General features: G+C 32.2%; 1 protein-coding gene across 1 annotated transcript; it reads left to right on the top strand.

The window, feature by feature from the left end:
• The first annotated feature begins 4,820 nt into the window (after positions 1-4,820).
• On the top strand, positions 4,821-9,803 carry LOC127701071 (uncharacterized). The gene is made up of 4 exons (XM_052204865.1): positions 4,821-4,876; positions 5,164-5,499; positions 7,079-7,216; positions 8,071-9,803. The coding sequence occupies exons 1-4, from the start codon at positions 4,831-4,833 to the stop codon at positions 8,646-8,648; spliced, it is 1,098 nt and encodes a 365-aa protein (XP_052060825.1). The 5' UTR covers positions 4,821-4,830; the 3' UTR covers positions 8,649-9,803.
• Positions 9,804-21,207: the final 11,404 nt, after the last annotated feature.

Here is a 21,207-nt window from a genome sequence, read left to right as displayed (position 1 = left end):
ATCATCCAAATATTTAAAAGTGTTATTAAATTTTTGTAACAGATGTTGTTTCGATGGGTCTTTATTTATTTTAGTCATAAATTGTAACTCATAACAATACAGAAACAGGTCCGCAATAAGTGGTGCACAGTTAGTCCCTATTGGAATTCCGATAATTTAGTAGCACTACAAACCAGTAAAAGTCTGAAATGGCCTATATCTGTACTCGACTGTACTGATTTTTACTCGACCAGTCTGAATTGGTCTGAATTTTACTCGACAGTACTCGACCCCAGTCTTAACCATACTCGACTGTACTGATTTGTACTTGACCCTTATCTTTGCCATTGAAAATAGTCTGAACTATTACTCGACCAGTCTGAAACAGTCTTAACCCATTCTCGACCTGTACTCGAACTTTTTTTTTTCAGTCTAAACCATACTCGACCAAAGGTCTGAACAATACTCGACCAGTCTGAACCATACTGGACCAAACTGTTAAAATAAATTTCTTTTTAACTGACATGACAACAGACACAATAAAATAAAGATATATTATAAAAACAGATTTTTACATTCTTACATGATTCTCAGATTTATGGAATAGAGATAGTTAAATCAAATTATCTTATATAATAATTTAATTATATTCATTTTAAAATTTTAGAGTTTTGTTAAAAAAAGATTTTCTTTTACCTAAAAACCACACCTATACTGAGGGTAATTAAACCTTATTAAGGTGCTTCTTGTTTGGCATGTGTTTTTTTTTAAATTAATTTTCCTTAATTCCTAAATAAAAACTACATAGGTTTCATGGTTACATATAAAAAATGTACAATAGTTATATAATTATCTTTTTAATGAGGTAACAACAGCCAACAAAATCACTGAAATTGTTTAACCTTATTTTAGAAATACATCTATTATTATAATTTGGGATATATTATATACAATATATATCAAAAAGGGATAAAAATTAAAGAAATTAATAAAATTTTTCTTCTGATTAGTGGTGAAGTATAAAGTAATACCTCCTGCTTGGGGCAAACTCATTAAAAAGATCACAACATGGTCAGAGAGTATTAAATTCTAATTAACATGATTAACATTCATTCAAATTTGCAACATCTTGTGAAACTTAAATCGCAAGGCCTTTTTTTAATTCACTAGATAAGTAATACACGAGTTTAAGAAAAATAGGGCTTTCTTTTTACCTGTAAAACACACATGTACTGAGGCAATTAAACCTTATCAAAGTGCTTCTTGTATGCCATGTCTTTAATTTTGACAAAAATTATATAAATTTAATTGAAATAAATTTTTACTGTAACTTTGGAACACATTTCCTTTTTTAATAGTTATCACAGGAATAATTACTATGGAAGTTCTATTATCATGATTATATTAAATTCTTGGTTTAACAAAACAAAAGTGTCATTTTTAAAATTTATTAAGTTACTTTATATGCTATTTTATATATATTTTAATAAAAAAAAATGTTCACTGCATTATTAACTTAACTCGACTGACACCATAAATCTATACGAGGCTTAAGTTAATGGTGAAAATTGTCCAGTAGTAACCATAAAATATATCTGAAACATTCAAAAAATTTTGAATAACATTGAAAATATTAGTCACAATTCAGTTTTGAGATTATTTGATCAGCTTGTTTTATTTTAATTTTAAAGGTGATATATATGTATGTATATAAGTGTTGATGAATATGGTGATGAAGTTATATTATGTTCATTGTGAAATTTTGGTTTTAATGCTATATTGAATACATTTTTAATTTCAAATTGTTGTTCAAATTTCTAGCCAGGGGAAATAGCTGTTGTTAAAAACAGTTCCTAAATTGATGAAATACAATAGATAGATACAAAAAATAGGTCTAGGTTGGTTAAGACTTGGTCGAGTATGGTTCAGACTAGGTCGAGTATGGTTCAGACTAGGTCGAGCATGGTTCAGACTAGGTCGAGCACGGTTCCAGACTAGGTCGAGCACGGTTCAGACGCGTATAAAATGGTTAAGTACTGGTCGAGTACAAGTTCAAACTGTTAAGTATGGTTTAGACTACAGTCGAGTATTATCAAGTAAATTTCAGACCAGTTCAGACTGGTCGAGTAAAAATCAGTACAGTCGAGTACAGATATAGGCCATCTCAGACTTTTACTGGTTTGTAGTGTAGGGGAACAATGACTTTAAGACGAAATAAATCTATATTTGTAAGGTGTTTTGTGCAGCTTCGGAAGATAGTACATAGTTTGAACTTTCATGTTATTCGGTGTTGCCTATAAAGAAGTAGCTAAAAGTTTATGTCTGTTTCCGAAAATGGGAGTCAGTTATAATGATGGTGAATTGTTGAATTATTTTTGCAGAACCTCAACGTAATATGTACGTAAAATAATAATCATATTATTGGCACCCTTAAAAGTCGGGACAAAAACAAATTCTTTGGCGAGTACTTTTAGGTTATGTTTGATACGAGGAATAGATCTATTAAGGTAAAGAACAGAGATTGGTTAATAGATGATGCCTGCCGTTGTTTTTCAAACAGAAGTTAGGTCCGAAATATTTGTATTGTTGGTACGAATTTTCTCTGATTGCGATTTATTCAACGCCCATGGGGACGTTTTTTTTCAAAACAGTTTCAGAAACTATATCCAAACAGTTTTAGAATTATATTTTAAATATTATCATTTAGACTGATAGGATAGACTGTCTATAATGTTTTTATCCAATTTAATTCAACTATTTTCCGTGATCGTACAATTTTTGAATGAGATTCCCCCGACTGCTTATTTACTATTTCTAAAGGTTGAACTGTTAAATATATGATTGTGCTTCTTGAAGTGTTTATGTATGATACTTTCAAATTTATGGGGTATTTAAACCCCTCAATAATAAAATCACAATAAATTCAAGCCCCCTTGCATTATATCTTAATTAAATATGTTAGCGATTGTAGTATATTTGAATAAAAATTAAAATTATAACAAAAATACCAAACTCCGAGGAAAATTCAAAACGGAAAGTCCCGAATCAAATGGCAAAATCAAAAGCTCAAACACATCAAACGAATGGATAACAACTGTCATACTCCTGACTTGGTACAGGCATTTTCTTATGTAGAAAATGGTGGATTAAACCTAGTTTTGTAGCTAGCTAAATCTCTCACTTGTATGACAGTCGCATAAAATTCCATTATATTGACAACGGTGTGTGAACAAAACAAACAGACATAATAGGTAAACATGTCAAAAATAAGGGTACAGCAGTCAACATTGTGTTATAATCTTAATCACTTAAAAACAAACAAATATGTAAAAAAAAGAAACACAAAAAGGCATATAGACAAAGCACATTAGCAAAAATGAAAGACAAGAATTCAAAATTTTTACCATAGAACAATAACACAATGACGGGATGTAAGCGATTTTGAAGATTGAGACGTGTAGATAACCTTGGAACGAATTTGGTATTTAGTATGTTTCCATAATCTGAATTTCATTTTGTTATCCGTATTTGTAATTGAAAGGAGCAAAGACTGGCGTCTAGAATATTAACCAACACACAGGAATTGAATCCGGTAAAACCGCTATCCGTCAGAAAGTACCGACAAAATGTATAAACTAAAAAACCAGAGTACAAAAACAAAAGACAGGGTATATCAGAGTAGCGCCTGACGTCTGACTTAAAAGAAGAATGGGAATGAACAGTGAAATATGAGTTTAAGATAAATATTCCTAAAGTAATGACCATTGAAAAGTTCTCGCTCGGACACATACTCAACTATCTTGTATATTATCAGAGCATAAACCTTAAGCACGAAGAGGCACGCTACTGTCTACACGCGGCTCTGTAAAAAATAAAATTACGATTGGAAACGGGCAATGTGTGAACAACCCGACCAAAGAGCAGAAAAAAATCCAAGGCCACCTATGGGTCTTTAACACGTACAGCGAGAAAATCCCGCATCCGCATGCGTGCCTCAGCTGGTACATAAACAAAAATGTGTACAGAGAAAATAGACGTTACACTAAACTCCGAAACATATAAATGAACCGAAATTTAAAAAAAAAACCATAAAGACTAACAGAGGCCGGAATTTCCTGACTTGGGACAGGCGTAAAAATGCGGTGGGGTTAAACATGTTTTGTGCGATCTCAACCCTCCTCCTATACCTCTAACCAATGTAGAATAAACAAACACACAGCAATACGCACAGTAAAATGAATAATTAAACATTATTTCCTACATGTCATTAATAATGCATAAATCAAAACACAAACTGGCACCAAAATATATACCAAATCTCATTGTGCCTACAAATAGTAAACAATCATACAATACTCGACTTTCATCATCAAATAATTTTATTGTTCCTTTTATCAAATACAGAATTATACAAATCAAGTTTTTCTTTCAGTGGTCCAAAAGTGTTGAATTCAATAACCAGTGAAATTTAAAAATCAAAACTGTATCTGCATTCAATTAAATATCATTTATTGCCATACCAAAGACAATATCTCTATACAGTGTATGTGTTAAATTAACTAAACGGAAATACAATCGAAACCATCAATTTTGCTAGATTTTCATCAATATTTCCTCTTACCAAAACATACTAAAAATACTATTAATTTTAAAATACGTGACAACGACGGAAGTACAATGTATTCAATAACAATCATCATTCATTGTTTTGCTTTCGTTTTTTTCCCCAAGTTCAATTGATTACGGAAACGGGAAATACATAGCTATGAATAACATTGTTTCCTTAATTTCCAATGTATTCAAAATATAACAATAAGTAATCATTATATACACTAATGGACATTGGATTGAATGGATGTCTTCGTTTTTATCTCATTATATGCATGTTTGGTTAAAGGTATTTAAATAGAAAGATCACAGGAAGACTAGTTAAGTTTAGATTGATATTCTATAAATGAATGTACAACATTGTACAATATTGTATCATATTTACATGGCTACTACATTAGTATAATGTATATATATATAATAGATTAGAACGTTGTTTTCAATTTAGACTTGTTTATATAATATATATATTTATATAAAGTGCCTAGAATATATATATATATATATATATATATAAAAATGTACATTTAGTGTATATGTGGCTTTTTATAAGCATCCGTTGCTTTCTTTTTTCAGCAGTATTTTCTGATCAATATCCTGAAATCAGATGTATAGTTGGCGATTCTGTTTACCTACCATGCCGGAATATACTGGGAAACAGAATAATTCAATGGCTTAATCTGAATGGAAACAGGGATACATCTACAGGAATAGGCATAACATATACAGATGGCTGGAGAATAAATAATAAATTACCATTCCATGAAAGACTTCGAATTATAGGCGAAGAAGGTGGAGAAAAATATGATTTAGAAATTTCAAACAGTAGTTTCCAAGATGCGGGGTTATATTGTTGTACTGTTGACACGGTTAATGAAACCTTGTATAACTACGTCAGGTTGGCTGTAAAAGGTACATATAAATTTATCAGGTAGAAATACATACAAATATACGTAAACAGGGAAATCAGAGCTTAAATTCAGAGGGTAAATACGCAACGAAACAATTCATAAGAAGTAAAAGACAAATGTACGGACGTATAAATGAATAGATTATTACGACTTCTATACTTGAATATATCAGCCGCGAGTCGTTCAGGTTGGTTTTGTAATTCTGCTTAGCATTTAAGCTAAAACCTTTCGGGGATAATTTGACCGTGTCGATACAACATGCGCGGCTGAATCGTCATCGTGGACATGAGATGTGTCTATGCTAATGCAACTGCATACCACATATCTTTCACTAACCATACGTGGTTCCCTTTAAACTGACTGGCCCAATACAAGTAACAAGTTAAAAACTTTGACATGTTAAATATGCCGTAAACATCAAAGTCAAGATATAATGACTTAGCGGGCGAGGCCAAATAATCTCCATGAAAATGAGAAGTGCAAATTTTAGTACGTTAAACTATCCAAGCATACAATTGAGAATTAAAATGGGGAATGTGTCAAAGAGACAACAACAACCCGACCAAAGAGCAGAAAACAGTCCAAGGCAACCAATGGGTATTCAACACAGTGAGAAAATCCCGCACCCGGAGGCGGACTTCAGATTGCCCCTAAACAAATACTATCTCAGGGAAAATAGACGTCACTCCGAAACATATAAAGAGCACACTCTTTGACATAGGAACTATTTATAAAATTCAGTGGACATAGATGAGGGGCTTGACTTAATAATCTTTCAAGTCAGATGTACTGAATGATGGTAATACGACTGCATAGTACCTAATATTAGTGACTTACCTTCAGTGGTTCACCTTGAAATTTCTATATATATATATATATATATATATATATATATATATATATATATATAAGAATAACAAGATGTGATATGATTGCCAATGAGACAACTGTCCACCAGAGACAAAATAGCGTAGAAATTAACAACTATAGGTCATCGCACGGCCTTCAACAATGACCAAAACCTATACCTCAGAGTCAGCTATTAAAAGTCCCGAAATGACAAATGTAAAATAAAACAATTCAAACGAGAAAACTAACGATCTATGTACAAAGCAACAAAAAAAAAAACGAAAAACAAATATAATATATACAGCAAAAAACGACAACTACTGAAATTCAGGCTCCTGATTTGAGACAGGTAACATATTTAACTTCGGAAAAAAATGCTAATTTATAATTTATGATACAGAATGTCTGCATGGTGGTTATCATTCTCAGTTAACATGGTTAATGTATTGATTGTATAAACCAGACAGTCATATCAACTTCTTTTTTTAATGTATGCTTCGTATTACATATATCAGATTTTCAGATAGTCAAAGTAAAGTGTTTTTTTTTAATAAATGTTTAGTCCTCAACACTTCCTATTAAATGATAATATATGTTTCTGAAAAGTATAAAGTAAATTGACACCAACCATATCATTTATTCTAATGCGTTAACTTTTTTATGTCGATATGCATACTAATTTGCAAAGATATATCATTTCATTTAATTCATTTAACCTACAACATTTTCAGAATACAAATGGACCACTGAACTAATCAAAACAGAAACAACCAACAGTGGCGAGGAGAAGCCGATGAAAGTGTCATCTGAGAGGACTGTAAATGTAGATGTGGTATCAGATATAATGATCAGTGATGAAACGTCTACGGGTACTGACTATTTCAAAGTTTATAATATACTGAAATGTAGAAAATGTTATGTATGATACCGATTCTGTGCTCCTGACACGTGTTCCTGGAATAACATTTAATGAGAACGCAGGAGACTAAAAGTTTTAAAAGTCAAATACAGTGTATAAACATTAAATGTCTTCTAAGCTAATGAATATGTAACCTTTGTCACTCAGATAAAAACGCAGATCGTGTGCTCTCGCTTCGTTTACAAGGCATTAAAACGTGGGTTGTTTTTAATCAGATTGCAATCATAGTCATGTTAACACATCTACATCATTTATGGACTAAAAAAAATCAAAAAACTAATGTTCCCATGTATATATATCTAAAACAGACTTTTACAGCTTCATCCAAGAATCCCGAATAAAAGCAATACTTCTATTGACATTTGCATATTATATCAAAGAAAATTCTTTATATTACAATGTCTTCTTGACCAACTAAATATCATACAGTTAAGGGGAATCATGGATTAATTATGTTTCATTCGAATTGTATAAATAATGAGAAGACTATGTCAAGCTCTTTCAGGACAATTTTGAAAATGAGAAGAATAGAGTATATTATAAAGAAGATATGAAAATATATAGATTGGATTTGTGCGAAATATTCGGTTACATATTTTATAGCGACAATATAAAAAGCAAGTACATTCCATACTCGTTCTGAATATACATGACATATTTGCCACTATACATTATGCAAACAACAATGAGCCATTTTCATGATTTCTTAGAACTTATTTGTAGTATCTATAATCGGAAGAGTTAAAGGCTTTCACCTTACGCTTTACGAAATATAAACAAATAATATTTTGCTATTCTTTATAGGTTTTGCTAGTCTACAAATATACATAATTGCTGCTACTACCTCTGGAATAATCATTTTCGTTGGGATTGTAGCATTTGTAATTTTCCAAGCACAAAGCAGATATGTAGATGCTATCAAAATAAAGCATTCGAATTCACGAATAGATGTAGATAGGGAATCTCCAAACGGAAGAAACTCAAATGAAAACAATTACGAAAGCACCGAAAGCAGCCCGCGTTCTCAACGTAATCCAACTACATTTGAAAGGCTTTCAAACAATGAGCATTCGGGAAATGTTTTTAACCGAACAGTTACCCAAAGTTCAGTGGATTTGCCTGAAATTATTGAGCACACTTCACATAATGCACATTTACTTATAACTATTGATACGTCCAGTCCTTACCAACCATTATCTGGAAATTGGCAGACCAGCTCCCACAATTACGACGAATGTATTCCCAAGACATACGACCAAATTTCTTGTGAAGAAAACTTGGACGACAGAACACACGTTTATGACGAGTGTGCGTCAGTTAATGTGTACGAAACTTTAGTGAAAGAACAAACTGATATAGTGAACGATCACATGTACCTTTAAAGTACTTCTGATCAAGATATTGACTGTTGCCACCTGAACGAGTCAGTAAAACAAAGCGGAAAGGAGAATGGGATACATAGAATGGTTTCGATTGCCATTAGTATTCTAACAGCTATGAAAGGATCCAAAACCTCGGGACAGATGTAGTTGAGGAAATGTAATTGTACATAGAAAATTTTATCTACAAATATCTTCGAATGCGCTCTTTGAATTCCGCTTGTAAAAATATAAGAGAGATTTTTTTTAGTTACAAATAACAAACAACAAACGAGCACAAGATAAAGTATTGCCTATTACATGTCCGAAGTCCTCAACGAAAGATAATATTTTGAATTTGGTTCGTGGTCTTGGTCTGATCGTTTTTATTACGGTATCAAAAAAGTAGTTGATTTCTTCATTGACGTTTGGAAAAGAACCAAAAGTCAGGAATATGACAGTTGTTTTTCATTCGTCTGATGTGTTTGAGCTTTTGATTTTGCCATTTGATTAGGGACTTTCCGTTTTGAATTTTCCTCGAAGTTCAATAATTTTTGTTTAACCATAATCCGACATTTCATTGTGCAATGCATTATTATATTCTTCTACATTTAATTTACAGTTGTTCAATATGTGGAAACTATAGCAAAATTTTAAGTAACTGTTTACTAAATTGCAAAAATGGCAGCTAGAACTATTTTAAACGAATATGCTATTAGAAAACCATCTATGTATTCAATTATTTCAGAAATCTGGAGTTATTCCTGCACAACAAGTCATTATTAACGCACAAATTAAAAAAAAACTAGTACTGACATACTTGTCAAATATTATTTTGCCTACAAACTGCAAAGTTTCATAAAAACTAGAATTTGTATAATCAAATTATTCATTTATTTCATTGTTCTTAAGCCAAATACAGACTTCTACAAAAAAGTGGTACAAAAGTGTGGAATTCCCTATTCTGTGAGGTAAAAAAAAAACAACAACAAAAAAATGTTTCTGCATTTAAATATGCAAGTCATAATATTTTTAACAGTGAGAATGTTTAATATATATAAACTTTCAACCTATTAGTTTGCCATTGTTTTTGTCATGTATAGTCGTGTATATATATTATTTAACATTGTGTATTGATATATTGATTATGTGTTGTTATTAAAGTTAACATTGTATGAAGAGAGCCTTATTGAATATTGATGCATTCCAAATGAGTAACTCTTTTCACATAAAGGTAATACATTTTAAACCAAACCCCACGAAGTAGCGGGTGAATTTTGCTTTTTTTAAAATGTCATTTCGTCTAAGGGAACGATCATTAGGTTTTCTGAGCGTGGTGTGGAAGGTGGGGTGGCATGATGATTTTCATAATAAATAACTTGGCCTGATAAGAACTGAAAATAAATAACTTTGCACAAAACAGGATGAAAAAAAAGCATACACAACAGATAAAAATTCATTCTGTTCTCCCATCCTAGAATCCAAAACGCTTATTAGAAATTGAGAAAAAAGAGAAATATCGAGTAAACTACGCAAGGAATCACAAAACAATTTTGAAAATATGTCAGCTCAAGAAATCTCAAGAACAGCGTTGTATCAACACTGAATATAGATTGGACAAATGAAAGAGGACAATACATCCAACGCATCACTAAACAACCAGTTCCAGTGTGTATTTACAGGAAAACAAGTATACTGGTAACAAAATTACATGACTCCAAGGTTAATTAAAAAAGGGGCGTCCATAAAAACTGACAAAATCAAACAGTAGACTTTATCAAGCAACATAACGCATGACAAAAAAACTTGTCATATTCATGACTAGGTACAAACAATTTCTGAAGAAGATGTTGGGTTATTCCTGATGTTATAGCTATCTTAAACTGCCACTTGTATGGAAGTTGTTGATAGTTCCGGTATATTGACAAAAATTTGGTGAGCATCCAAAACATACAATATACGTAAAAGGGGAACGTGACAATTATTGAGATCCAGCAGCCAAAAACTGTGTAAGCATACATCACAGCAATACAACACAATTTACTAAATAAATAAAACAAACATACAAATAACTCTTAACAAAGACGCCAACAAAAAAATGTTGCTGTAGTTGATAGTGAAATTGACAAAGATGCCAACAAACACGTTTTTGAAGTTGATAGTGCATACAGTATACACTATCGGGATAAAGTACATATTAAGTAAAATATAAATACAAGGGTAAACAAAATGAAACGCTGTAAAAATTGCTTGCGTCCGAATCGCACCTCTAGACACACCTGCACATGAAGTGTTTAAACAAAGGACAATTAATTAATTCGTTGGTTGGGACGTGGATGAGTGATTGAAGAGTAGAGATGTGAATCTGAATAGGACCGAAGATTTGAAAGATTTTACTGTTTATCCCGATTGATATTGTGTTTTAGTTGTACATTCGAAGTCGGTATGTCTTTTACAATAACATTTATTTAAAAAAGCCCAAAATAAATAGGGATTTTATCAGTGAATTGGCAATGTTGGTGTATTAGTGGTAATACTATCTTAAATCGGTACGACTGGCTGAAAGAAAACATAAACAGCAAGCTCACACAAACAGGCAATATATGGTTATATGAAAATAATTAACCTGACTCCGTAAAGTTGTCAGAAAAGCTACAACAAAAGTACGCATGCTAACTGGAACATAATATGCTTCAAACCTTAAAAGACAAGTTCAACCAAGCAGAGGTAGACCCTACTTGACCTGTATGTAAACTTGAATACGAAGACCTTCAACACCTTCCAACAATCTGCCCAGCATAAAGAAACATTCGGAAATCTCATTTTCAACAAATTAAAGAATATGTGATTAGTAAAATTGGAAGTAAAGTGTGGACTAACTGTTTCAATAACAAAGTGGCTGTAACAGAACTATTGGTAAACTGTCAAAGTTTTGTTGAAATGAACATTCTACCAAATGACAAAGAAGTTCTCAGAACAATTGAAATGAATCAAGGGACTATTGCCACCTCATATCTTATATCTTAGATCATAAATTAAAGTAGTATTCTATATGAACATTATAATATCAATTAAAAATAAAAATCAATTGTTTTAAAAACAATTGTTAAACGGTCTTTCCCCTCCGAAACATGATTAATTGGTTTTTTGGTTGGTTGGTTGGTTGGTCGGTCGGTCGATTGATTGATTGATTGATTAATTGATTAATTGATTGATTGCATGGCACTTTCTCTGTGCGACGCAGCTAACTTAAATAACGCCTATATTCTGACCGAACGTGACTGCGTACTTATACATCTCGCACAGCCAAACGGACGCCTGAGATGTCCTCATAAAAATTGATCCTAGCATCATTCGTTTATACATTTTCTCTAGTTTCTATGTTACCTCGGACTTCCATTTTTCATCTATTTGTTTTGTATGCATTTTGATTGAATTTCTAGGAAAACGGAGTAAATTTTATCTTGGAAGTTTTATTTTCCTTATTTGGATATGGAATGTTTTATTCTAAATTTAGGTCCGCGCGCAAGATGGTGTTGTGAAGTCACGTGACCCTCGAATATATATGTCTGGAATATTAATTTCTTTTCAGGGGAGACCATTGAACAGAGCACATGTGTACTGATCGGACAAACATGATCACTATTGGTTTTATTATTTACAGGTCATTGATGACGGATCATGCATGCATCTTACGTACACATGTTTACGGGAGCACAGATTTGTATTTTAATGCATGATTAAAAAATTTGATTGTAGGATTTCAGCAATATTTACGATTTTTCTACGTCATTGAATTTTATTTCTCAATCAAAGCGGACCGCGTCTAACGGGAACATGAATTGGAGCCGATCTTTGCAGGAATGAATTTCTATTTAAGAAGTTTGTACATCAGAAGGATTGCATTTTTTACAGTAAAATGTACAGGACTCAACTTCAAGGCGAAATGGGATTCCTCAAAAAAAAAAGGGGGGGGGGGAAAGTGGAGGATAGTGGACCTTGGTTGATAAATTAAGATAAGATGCATGTATACATCATGATAGCTGCAAAGTTTGAGGCTATAATTAGTTCATTTTGTTCATTTTACTATTTCAGTGGCATGGAACCCTTAAAAATATGACGTGTACCATTTTGACAAAAACTTTCCAGTTATATCATGTCGCGACTAACATTTTGGTCAAATTTTTTTTATACGGCTTACGGTTTACGTGTTACAAAAACATAACGACAAATTAATTAGGTAAAGGCAGATAACTCCTTTAAGATCTCACTGGATCGCTTCGATCCAATTAGGCAAAAATTCCTGAGGATGTAACAAACAATTTAAAAAAAGAATTTTGTCGATATCTTTTTTTGTTTCGAAGGAGATGCACACAGATGATAAACAGTGAATAGGGAGATAACTCTTGCAAAGAAAATGGTTCGGCTTAGCAGGGTGAAATTTAAAAGCGCATAAACTATACGATACAATATGAGAAATATCTAAGCAACATATTGCGAAACAAACATTTATCGCAAGAACAAAATTTGGCGGAAAAAAAGTAAAAATAATTAAAAACCAATTGTTCAAAGAACAATTGAAGGTCTTTCCACATCAATTTTCTAAATAATTGATGAGAAGCTAATTCTGGTTTACTCAAAGCTACTATTGGCGTCCAATCATAGGTTTCTTCATACTGATTCAATAAACATATGGTTTCTATAGACTTTTGCCTGAAATAAGGGAGATAATTGTCAACTTCCGGTTTAGAAAATGTCACTTCCGGTCTCATATGATAGCTTTATTTACACTGATTCCAAAAATATATGGTTTATATATACTTTTGCCTGTAAAAAGGGAGATAATTGGCTACTTCCGGTTTAGAAAATGTCACTTCCGATCTCATATGATAGATTTATTTACACTGATTCCAAAAATATATAGTTTATATATACTTATGCCTGTAATAAGAGAGATAATATGCTACTTCCGGTTGATGAAATGTCACTTCCGGTCTCAAATGATAGATTAATGTATGACCATTAAAAAATATATGGTTTCTATGTACTTTTACATGAAATAAGCGCAAAAATGACTACTTCCGGTTCACTCAAGGTCACTTCCGGTTTACTTTTTTCAAGGTCATATGTCAACCAACAGTTTGCAAAAGACCCTATGGCCTTATCATGTACCAAGTTAAAGTAATAATCAATTAACCTTAAATTGAATCATTTCAGGGACAATAACTCCTATAAGATATCATTGGATTATTTCAGACCAAATGTATCATATCTTAATTACAATTAAGCAAACATTTTGCACTAGTTCTTTAATTTGTAATTTTAAAAGTGACAGAGGAGATCAAATAACAAGGAAAAGTCAAAATTTAGAATATGACCTTGACCTTTGACCTTGGCCTCAATTTCATTTAAATGAACCAAGGAACTCAAATCAATATACCTTAGGTCTCTATCACTTACCATTCATGCTATACATTTATATATCACTTATGTCAAATACAGAAGGGGAATAATTCTCATATGGAGTTTATGTATCGCTTCGTTCAAAATTGGACAAAACATCCTGAGGATATAACGAGCAATTTTGTAAAATAAATTTGTTGCTTTCTTTTACGGTTATGGAGGGGATGCGTGCACAAGGAAAACAGTGTTCGGGGAGATAACTCCTACAAAGAAAATTATTTGGTTACGCAGGGTAAATTTCAAAGGCGCATAAACTGTTCGATATCATATACCAAATATCTAAGCGACATATTGCAAAACAAATATTTATCGCAAGAACAAAATTAGGCGGAAGAAAAAAAAAAGATAATCAGAAAAAAACCAATAGGTCTTTCCACAGAAAAGTGGAAAGACCTAATTAAAAACCAATTGTTCAGATAACAATTGAAGGTCTTTCCACATAAATTTTCAAAGTTATTGAAAAGAAGCAAGTTCCGGTTTACTCAAAGTTAAAATTGGTATCCAATCATAAGTTTCTTCAAACTGATGCGATAAATGAATTGTTTCTATATACTTTTGAGTGAAATAAGGGGGATAATGTGCTACTTCCGGTGAATAAAACGTCACTTCCTGTCTCATTTGATAGCTTCGTTTACACTGATTCCAAAAATATATAGTTTCTATATACTTTTGCATGTAAAACAGAAGATAATTGGCCACTTCCGGTTTATCGAAAGTCACTTCTGGTCTTTGGTGATAAGTTTATGTATTTATATTACAAAATATATGAATTCTGAGTACTTTTCCATGAAAAAAGTGCAAAAAAGGCTACTTCCGGTTTTCTCAAGGTCACTTCCGGTTGACATTTTTCAAGGTCATATGTCACCAAACCTTTTGTAAAAGGTCATATGGCTTTATAATGAACCAAGATGAAGTAATAATCAATTAACCTTATAATTAGACATTTCAGGGGCACTAACTCCTATAAGATGCCATTAGATTGTTTCAAACCAAATGTAACATATCTTCATTACAATAAAGCAAACATTTTGCACCTGTTCTTTTATATATATCTTTAAAAGTGTTTGAGAAAATGCAAAAACAAGGAAAAGTCAAAATTTAGAACTTGACCTTGACCTTTGACCTTGACTTCATTTTCTAAGTTAGGACCTAGGGGCCTCAAATAAAAACATTCCAGGGTTATACGGTTATAAAAAAACATACCGACAAATTTTTTTGGTAAAGGTAGATAACTCCTATAAAATTTCATCGAATCGCTTCGTTTCAAATTAGCCAAAAATTTAGAAAAGAATTTTGTCGATATCTTCTTTTGTTACGAAGGAGATGCACACACTTGATAAACAGTGAATAGGGAGATAACTCTTACAAAGAAAATTGTTCGTCTTAGCAGGGTGAAATTTAAAAGCGCATAAACTATACGATACAATATGAGAAATATCTAAGCGACATATTGCGAAACAAATATTTATCGCAAGAACAAAATTAGGCGGAAGAAAAAAAAAATAAAAAAATAATAATAATAATAATAATAATAATCAGAACAAATACAATAGGTCTTTCCACAGAAAAGTGGAAAGACCTAGTAATCAGAACAAATACAATAGGTCTTTCCACAGAAAAGTGGAAAGACCTAATAATATTCAGAACAAATACAATAGGTCTTTCCACAGAAAAGTGGAAAGACCTAATAATACTACATTAACATCATATACTCATACTTTTAGATTTTAAAAATAGCATTCTTTACGGACACTTACTTTTTATAATAATAGTACTTAAGCCGAACGAACTTGTACTTTAATTTTAACTCTTGGCATTTTAAACAAACACTCAGCTATTTTAAAGGCTCTTATGGGCTATTTTACCGGCTCCAGCAAAATAGCCTCCTTGGCTCCGGCAAAATAACGATCTATATAAAGTTTTGCTATTTTGCCGGTCTAACTTAAGATTTTCAGTATATGAATTAAGAATAGAAAAAAATATAGAAAAATACAATGTACACTTTAATAAGAATATCTCTATCAACAAATATGTCTTCTTTTAAAACATTTATACAAAGCGTGCATATTTAAATTGATATTCTTTACCTAATAAGAAGTCTCTAAAAAGTATGTATTTTTCAGAACACTTTTACAAAGCATAAATATAAAAATTGATATTAAAAAAAAATATAATACACATTAGCCAAAACATGCAAATCCATATAAAAATATGCCGGTTTCTGTTGAAATAGGAGACTACGGACCGGGAAGTTCAGAGGTCAATTTTTCATAAAAAGTTTTATATTCTTCTTCCGATCTTGAGTAAGATATTTTCTGTATAATTTCTAAGGCTCTAATTTTTTCCCCAGGGGTGATAACAAGTTTTCAGGTGTTATCTCTCTTCTGAAATTGCGCAGCAAATGAAAAAGGCATAACTGGAGATTACCATCAAGCATGACCTTTCCCAATACTTTCCGTTCGGACATATCTTTATCAGTTAATATAACTTTAACATTTAACATTTTCCCATTAAGAATTATGTTTTTTTAAACAGTTCTATAACGGATGACAACAAATCTTGATCGTAACAATGCAACGATTTCACGCTGTCCATTACCATCTACTGCAATTATGAAATAAAGGGGCACTCGTAGATTGTTTGTCTTGTATGTCGCATCAGCAACAATAACTTCGGGAAACTGTTCGAAAGTTGACAACATATATAGCTTCATCTTGAAAGAAGATTGTATTCAGGTTTTTGTCATCATATCCGATTTGTGTATAAATAATTTCAATAAAAATTTTATTTGACATAGTCTGATTAAAAAGACGGTTAAAATAGCAAAACCCTATATAGAGTAAGAGCGCTATTTTGCAGGAGCCGGCAAAATAGCGCCAAGGAGGCAAATTCATAAAATAGCCTCTAAGACAACAATGCTACTCAAGCCAATCAAATACATATTTTTAGATTTTAAAAAGTAACATTGTGAATTATTATACATTACTAAACTAAAGTTTTGATATTGCTAATGAAGTATTTAAATTCACGACTTGCTGTTAATACACTGGATATTATGGGAGAGTATAATGTTCATTCATATTTTACAAATGATTAAATGTGTTTTTTATGTAGATATTTTTAATATAATTTATCGGTCTCATCAGAGTGCTCCTAGACAGAAGGGAACTGCGAAAGAAGAAGAAGAAGTGACAGACAATTAGGAAAAAGTGAGGCGAAAGATACCAGAGGAACATTCAAATTCATATGTCGAAATAAAGCTGAAAACGCCATTGGTAAAAAAGAACTAGAGGCTCTAAAGAGCCTGTGTCGCTCACCTTGGTCTATGTGCATATTAAACAATGGACACAGATGGATTCATGACAAAATTGTGTTTTGGTGATGGTGATGTGTTTGTAGATCTTACTTTACTGAACATTCTTGCTCCTTACTATTATCTCTATCTATAATGAACTTGGCCCAGTAGTTACAGTGGAAAATATTTTGTAAAAATTTACAAAAATTTACAAAATTTATGAAAATTGTAAAAAATTGACTATAAAGGGCAATAACTCCTTAAGGGGTCAACTGACCATTTTGGTCAAGTTGACTTATTTGTAGATCATACTTTGCTGAACATTATTGCTGTTTACAGTTTATCTCTATCTATAATAATATTCAAGATAATAACCAAAAACGGCAAAATTTCCTTAAAATTACCAATTCAGGGGCAGCAACCCAACAACAGGTTGTCCGATTCATCTGTAAATTTCAGGGCAGATAGATCTTGACCTGATAAACAGTTTTACCCCTATGTCAGATTTGCTCTAAATGCTTTGGTTTCAGAGATATAAGCCAAAATCTACATTTTACCCCTATGTTCTATTTTTAGCCATGGCGGCCATCTTGGTTGGTTGGCGGGGTCATCGGACACATTTTTCAAACTAGATACCCCAATGATGATTGTGGCCAAGTTTGGTCAAATTTGGCCCAGTAGTTTCAGAGGAGAAGATTTTTGTAAAAGTTTACGGACGACGGACGGCGGACGCCGGACGCAGGACGACGGACGACGGACGCAAAGTGATGAGAAAAGCTCACTTGACCTTTCAGGTCAGGTGAGCTAAAAAGAAAAAGAGACAAACAAAAGTACACAAAACACAACATAAAAAACTAAAGACTGAGCAACACGAACCCCACCAAAAACTGGCGTTGATATCAGGTGATCCTCAAGTGTCGATGGAAATCTGACTCATAAGAAAAGGTGACCAGGAGAGGTGCACAGTTAGTTCCCTTAGGAATACCGACAACCTGCATGCCTTCAAATAAAATATAGGATCAAGTAAATAAATTAAGACTGAAGACAACAACATGAACTAGTACACATTCTTCTTTTAGGGCCAGCTGAACCCCACATCCGGGTGCAGAATTTTCTTGCTGTGTTGAAGACCCATTGGTGGCCTTGGGCTGTTTTCTGCTCTTCGGTCGGGTTGTTGTCTCTTTGACACATTCCTCATTTTCACTCTCAATTCTATTATTAAGAATTAAGAGCTGTTAAATAAATTCCCATAACTCAGAAAAGTGAAATTTAAAATTTATAAAAATCGAAATGGAGCTTATGTCAATAGATATTAACAACTTTGACAACGAACAGACGGACGTATACAAAAAATATACCATAATACATCCCATAAACAGGCGTATAAAAATGAAATAACAAAGTTACTGAATTAACCAATTAACGCCAATAAAGCTAGTGGCCAAGACAAAATATCCTTCATAATATAATATTTAGAGCGGAGGAAATATTACCTTATCTGAAATATATAATTTGAAAGATCATTATACCTAAAACAAGTTCCAAACAATTTGACAACTGCAAATGTAACAATATTATTCAAGAAAAAAATCAAAATGATATTAAAGAAATATAAAATGACAAATATAACCCCACAAGAGACAGATTATTCGGTCTACATAAACTAGACCACTTGATGGAGGACGTCAAAGGAAACATCCGTTGAATATTTTATCTTGGATAAAGCTTTTACATTTCATAACGTGTGGTTTGTTTGATCTTAGTTCTTCGTTGCTCAATTTCAATAAGGCAAATTTCTTGCTATTCTCTGAGTTTGCTAATGTGACGTCAAGAAATACAAGGCACAATGCATGACTTAGCATAAAAAGAACACATAATTTTACTGATCATTGGAAAAGAACTATCAGAATTGACTTTCTTGACATTTGTAGCTTTACTGCTAAACTAGGACTTAACCTATAGCACTCCTTGTGGTCTCGAAGGGGGATGAGCAAAGGCCTGAAACAGAAATGAATAAAACAGTGAAGTTTCTTCATGGTTTTATTTCTTGAAAAGCGCATAAAGAAGTCATATCAATAATATTATGATCAAATACAATAATCTATTATAAAATGCGAATAATAGAAACTTATAATTCATTTAAGTTCCCAACTAAAGTGAGCATTAAACAAACTTTACTAAATTGCATGAGCATATGCATATAAAAAATGAATATGTACGCTTATTGTTACTCATATAAGCAAGAGGTTCTCAAGAACCTGAATCGCTCACCTGTATTTTTTTGCTTAAATCTTTCATCAATGATTATTTTTGCTTTTCAATATATATTAATAAATGGCTTAAAACTTCCATTGAAATGTTCTTTGTATCTGTCATATTTTCTTCAAAATCACAGAAATGCATTTTACCCCTATGTTTCATTTTAGCCATAGTGGCTATGTTTCTTGACGTACAAGAAAATAAAATACAAAATTTATACTAGATACTCTGAAACTCATTCAGCCCAAGTTTGACTGAAATTGATTCAGCAGTTTCCAAGGAGAAGATTTTTTAAAGTAAGCAAACTAAATGAACAAATTGTGAAAAATTGATTTTAAAGGGCAATAACTCCTTAAGGGGACAATTGACAATTTCGGTCATTGAACTTATTTGTAGATCTTACTTTGGTGAACATTTTTGCTGTTTACAGTTTATCTTTATCATTACTAATATTCGAGATAATAACCAAAATCTGCAAAATTTCCTTAAAATTACCAATTAAGTGGCAGCTATCCAACAATGGGTTGTTAAATTCATCTGAAAATTTCAGGGTTGACAGAGCTTGGCCTAATAAACATAGCTCTAAATGCTTTGGTTTTTGAGATATAAGCCAAAAATTGCATTTTACCCCTACGTTCTATTTTTAGCCATGGCGGCCATGTTTTTTTACGAAACAGAAAATAAAACACATACTTTATTCTAGATTCCCTTAGAATCATTCAGCTTAAGTTTGGTTGGAATTGGTTCAGTAGTTTCAGAGAAGATTTTTTAAAGTTAGAAAACATGATAAACAAATTGTATAAAATTGTCCTTAAAGGGCAATAACTCCTTAAGGGGTCAATTGACAATTTTGATCATATGAACTTATTTGTAGATCTTACCTTGCTGAACATTTTTGCTGTTCGCAGTTTATCTTTATCATTAATAATATTCAAGATAATAACCAATAAAATGCTCCGCTGGGCGCAGCTTGATACGACCGCAGAGGTCGAACCCTGAACAGTTGGGGCAAGTATGGACACAACATTCAAGCTTGATACAGCTCTGAATTTGGATTGTGATTAAATATTTGACACAGCATAGGTTTCTGACACAGAATGAATGTGGTCTAAGAACTTAAATTTTTTTAATTTACCTATTATGGTCCAATATCCAAAATCTAAATACATGGTTAGATTCGGCATATCAAAGAATCCAAAGAATTCAATTTTTGATGAAATCAAACAAAGTTTAATTTTGAACCTTTTGACCTCAATGTGGACCAATTTGATAACGGGGCCCAAAAATCAAAATACATGGTTAGATTCAGCATATCAAAGAACCCCATATATTCAATTTTTGTTGAAATCAAACAAAGTTTAATTTTGGACCCCAACTTGGACCAACTTGAAAACTGGACCCATAATCAAAAATCTAAACACATGTATAGATTCAGCATATCAAAGAACCCCATATATTAATTTTTTGTTAAAATCAAACTAAGTTTAATTTTGGACTCTTTGGACCTTAATGTAGACCAATTTGAAAACTGGACCCAAAATATTTGAAATTTGAAGAAAAAAATAA

Source organism: Mytilus californianus, unplaced genomic scaffold (assembly GCF_021869535.1).
Source record: "Mytilus californianus isolate M0D057914Y unplaced genomic scaffold, xbMytCali1.0.p SCAF_5, whole genome shotgun sequence".
Classification (NCBI taxonomy): Eukaryota; Metazoa; Mollusca; class Bivalvia; order Mytilida; family Mytilidae; genus Mytilus; species Mytilus californianus.
The sequence above is the reverse complement of the archived record's forward strand: the minus strand, read 5'-3'. Positions and strand labels throughout refer to the sequence as shown.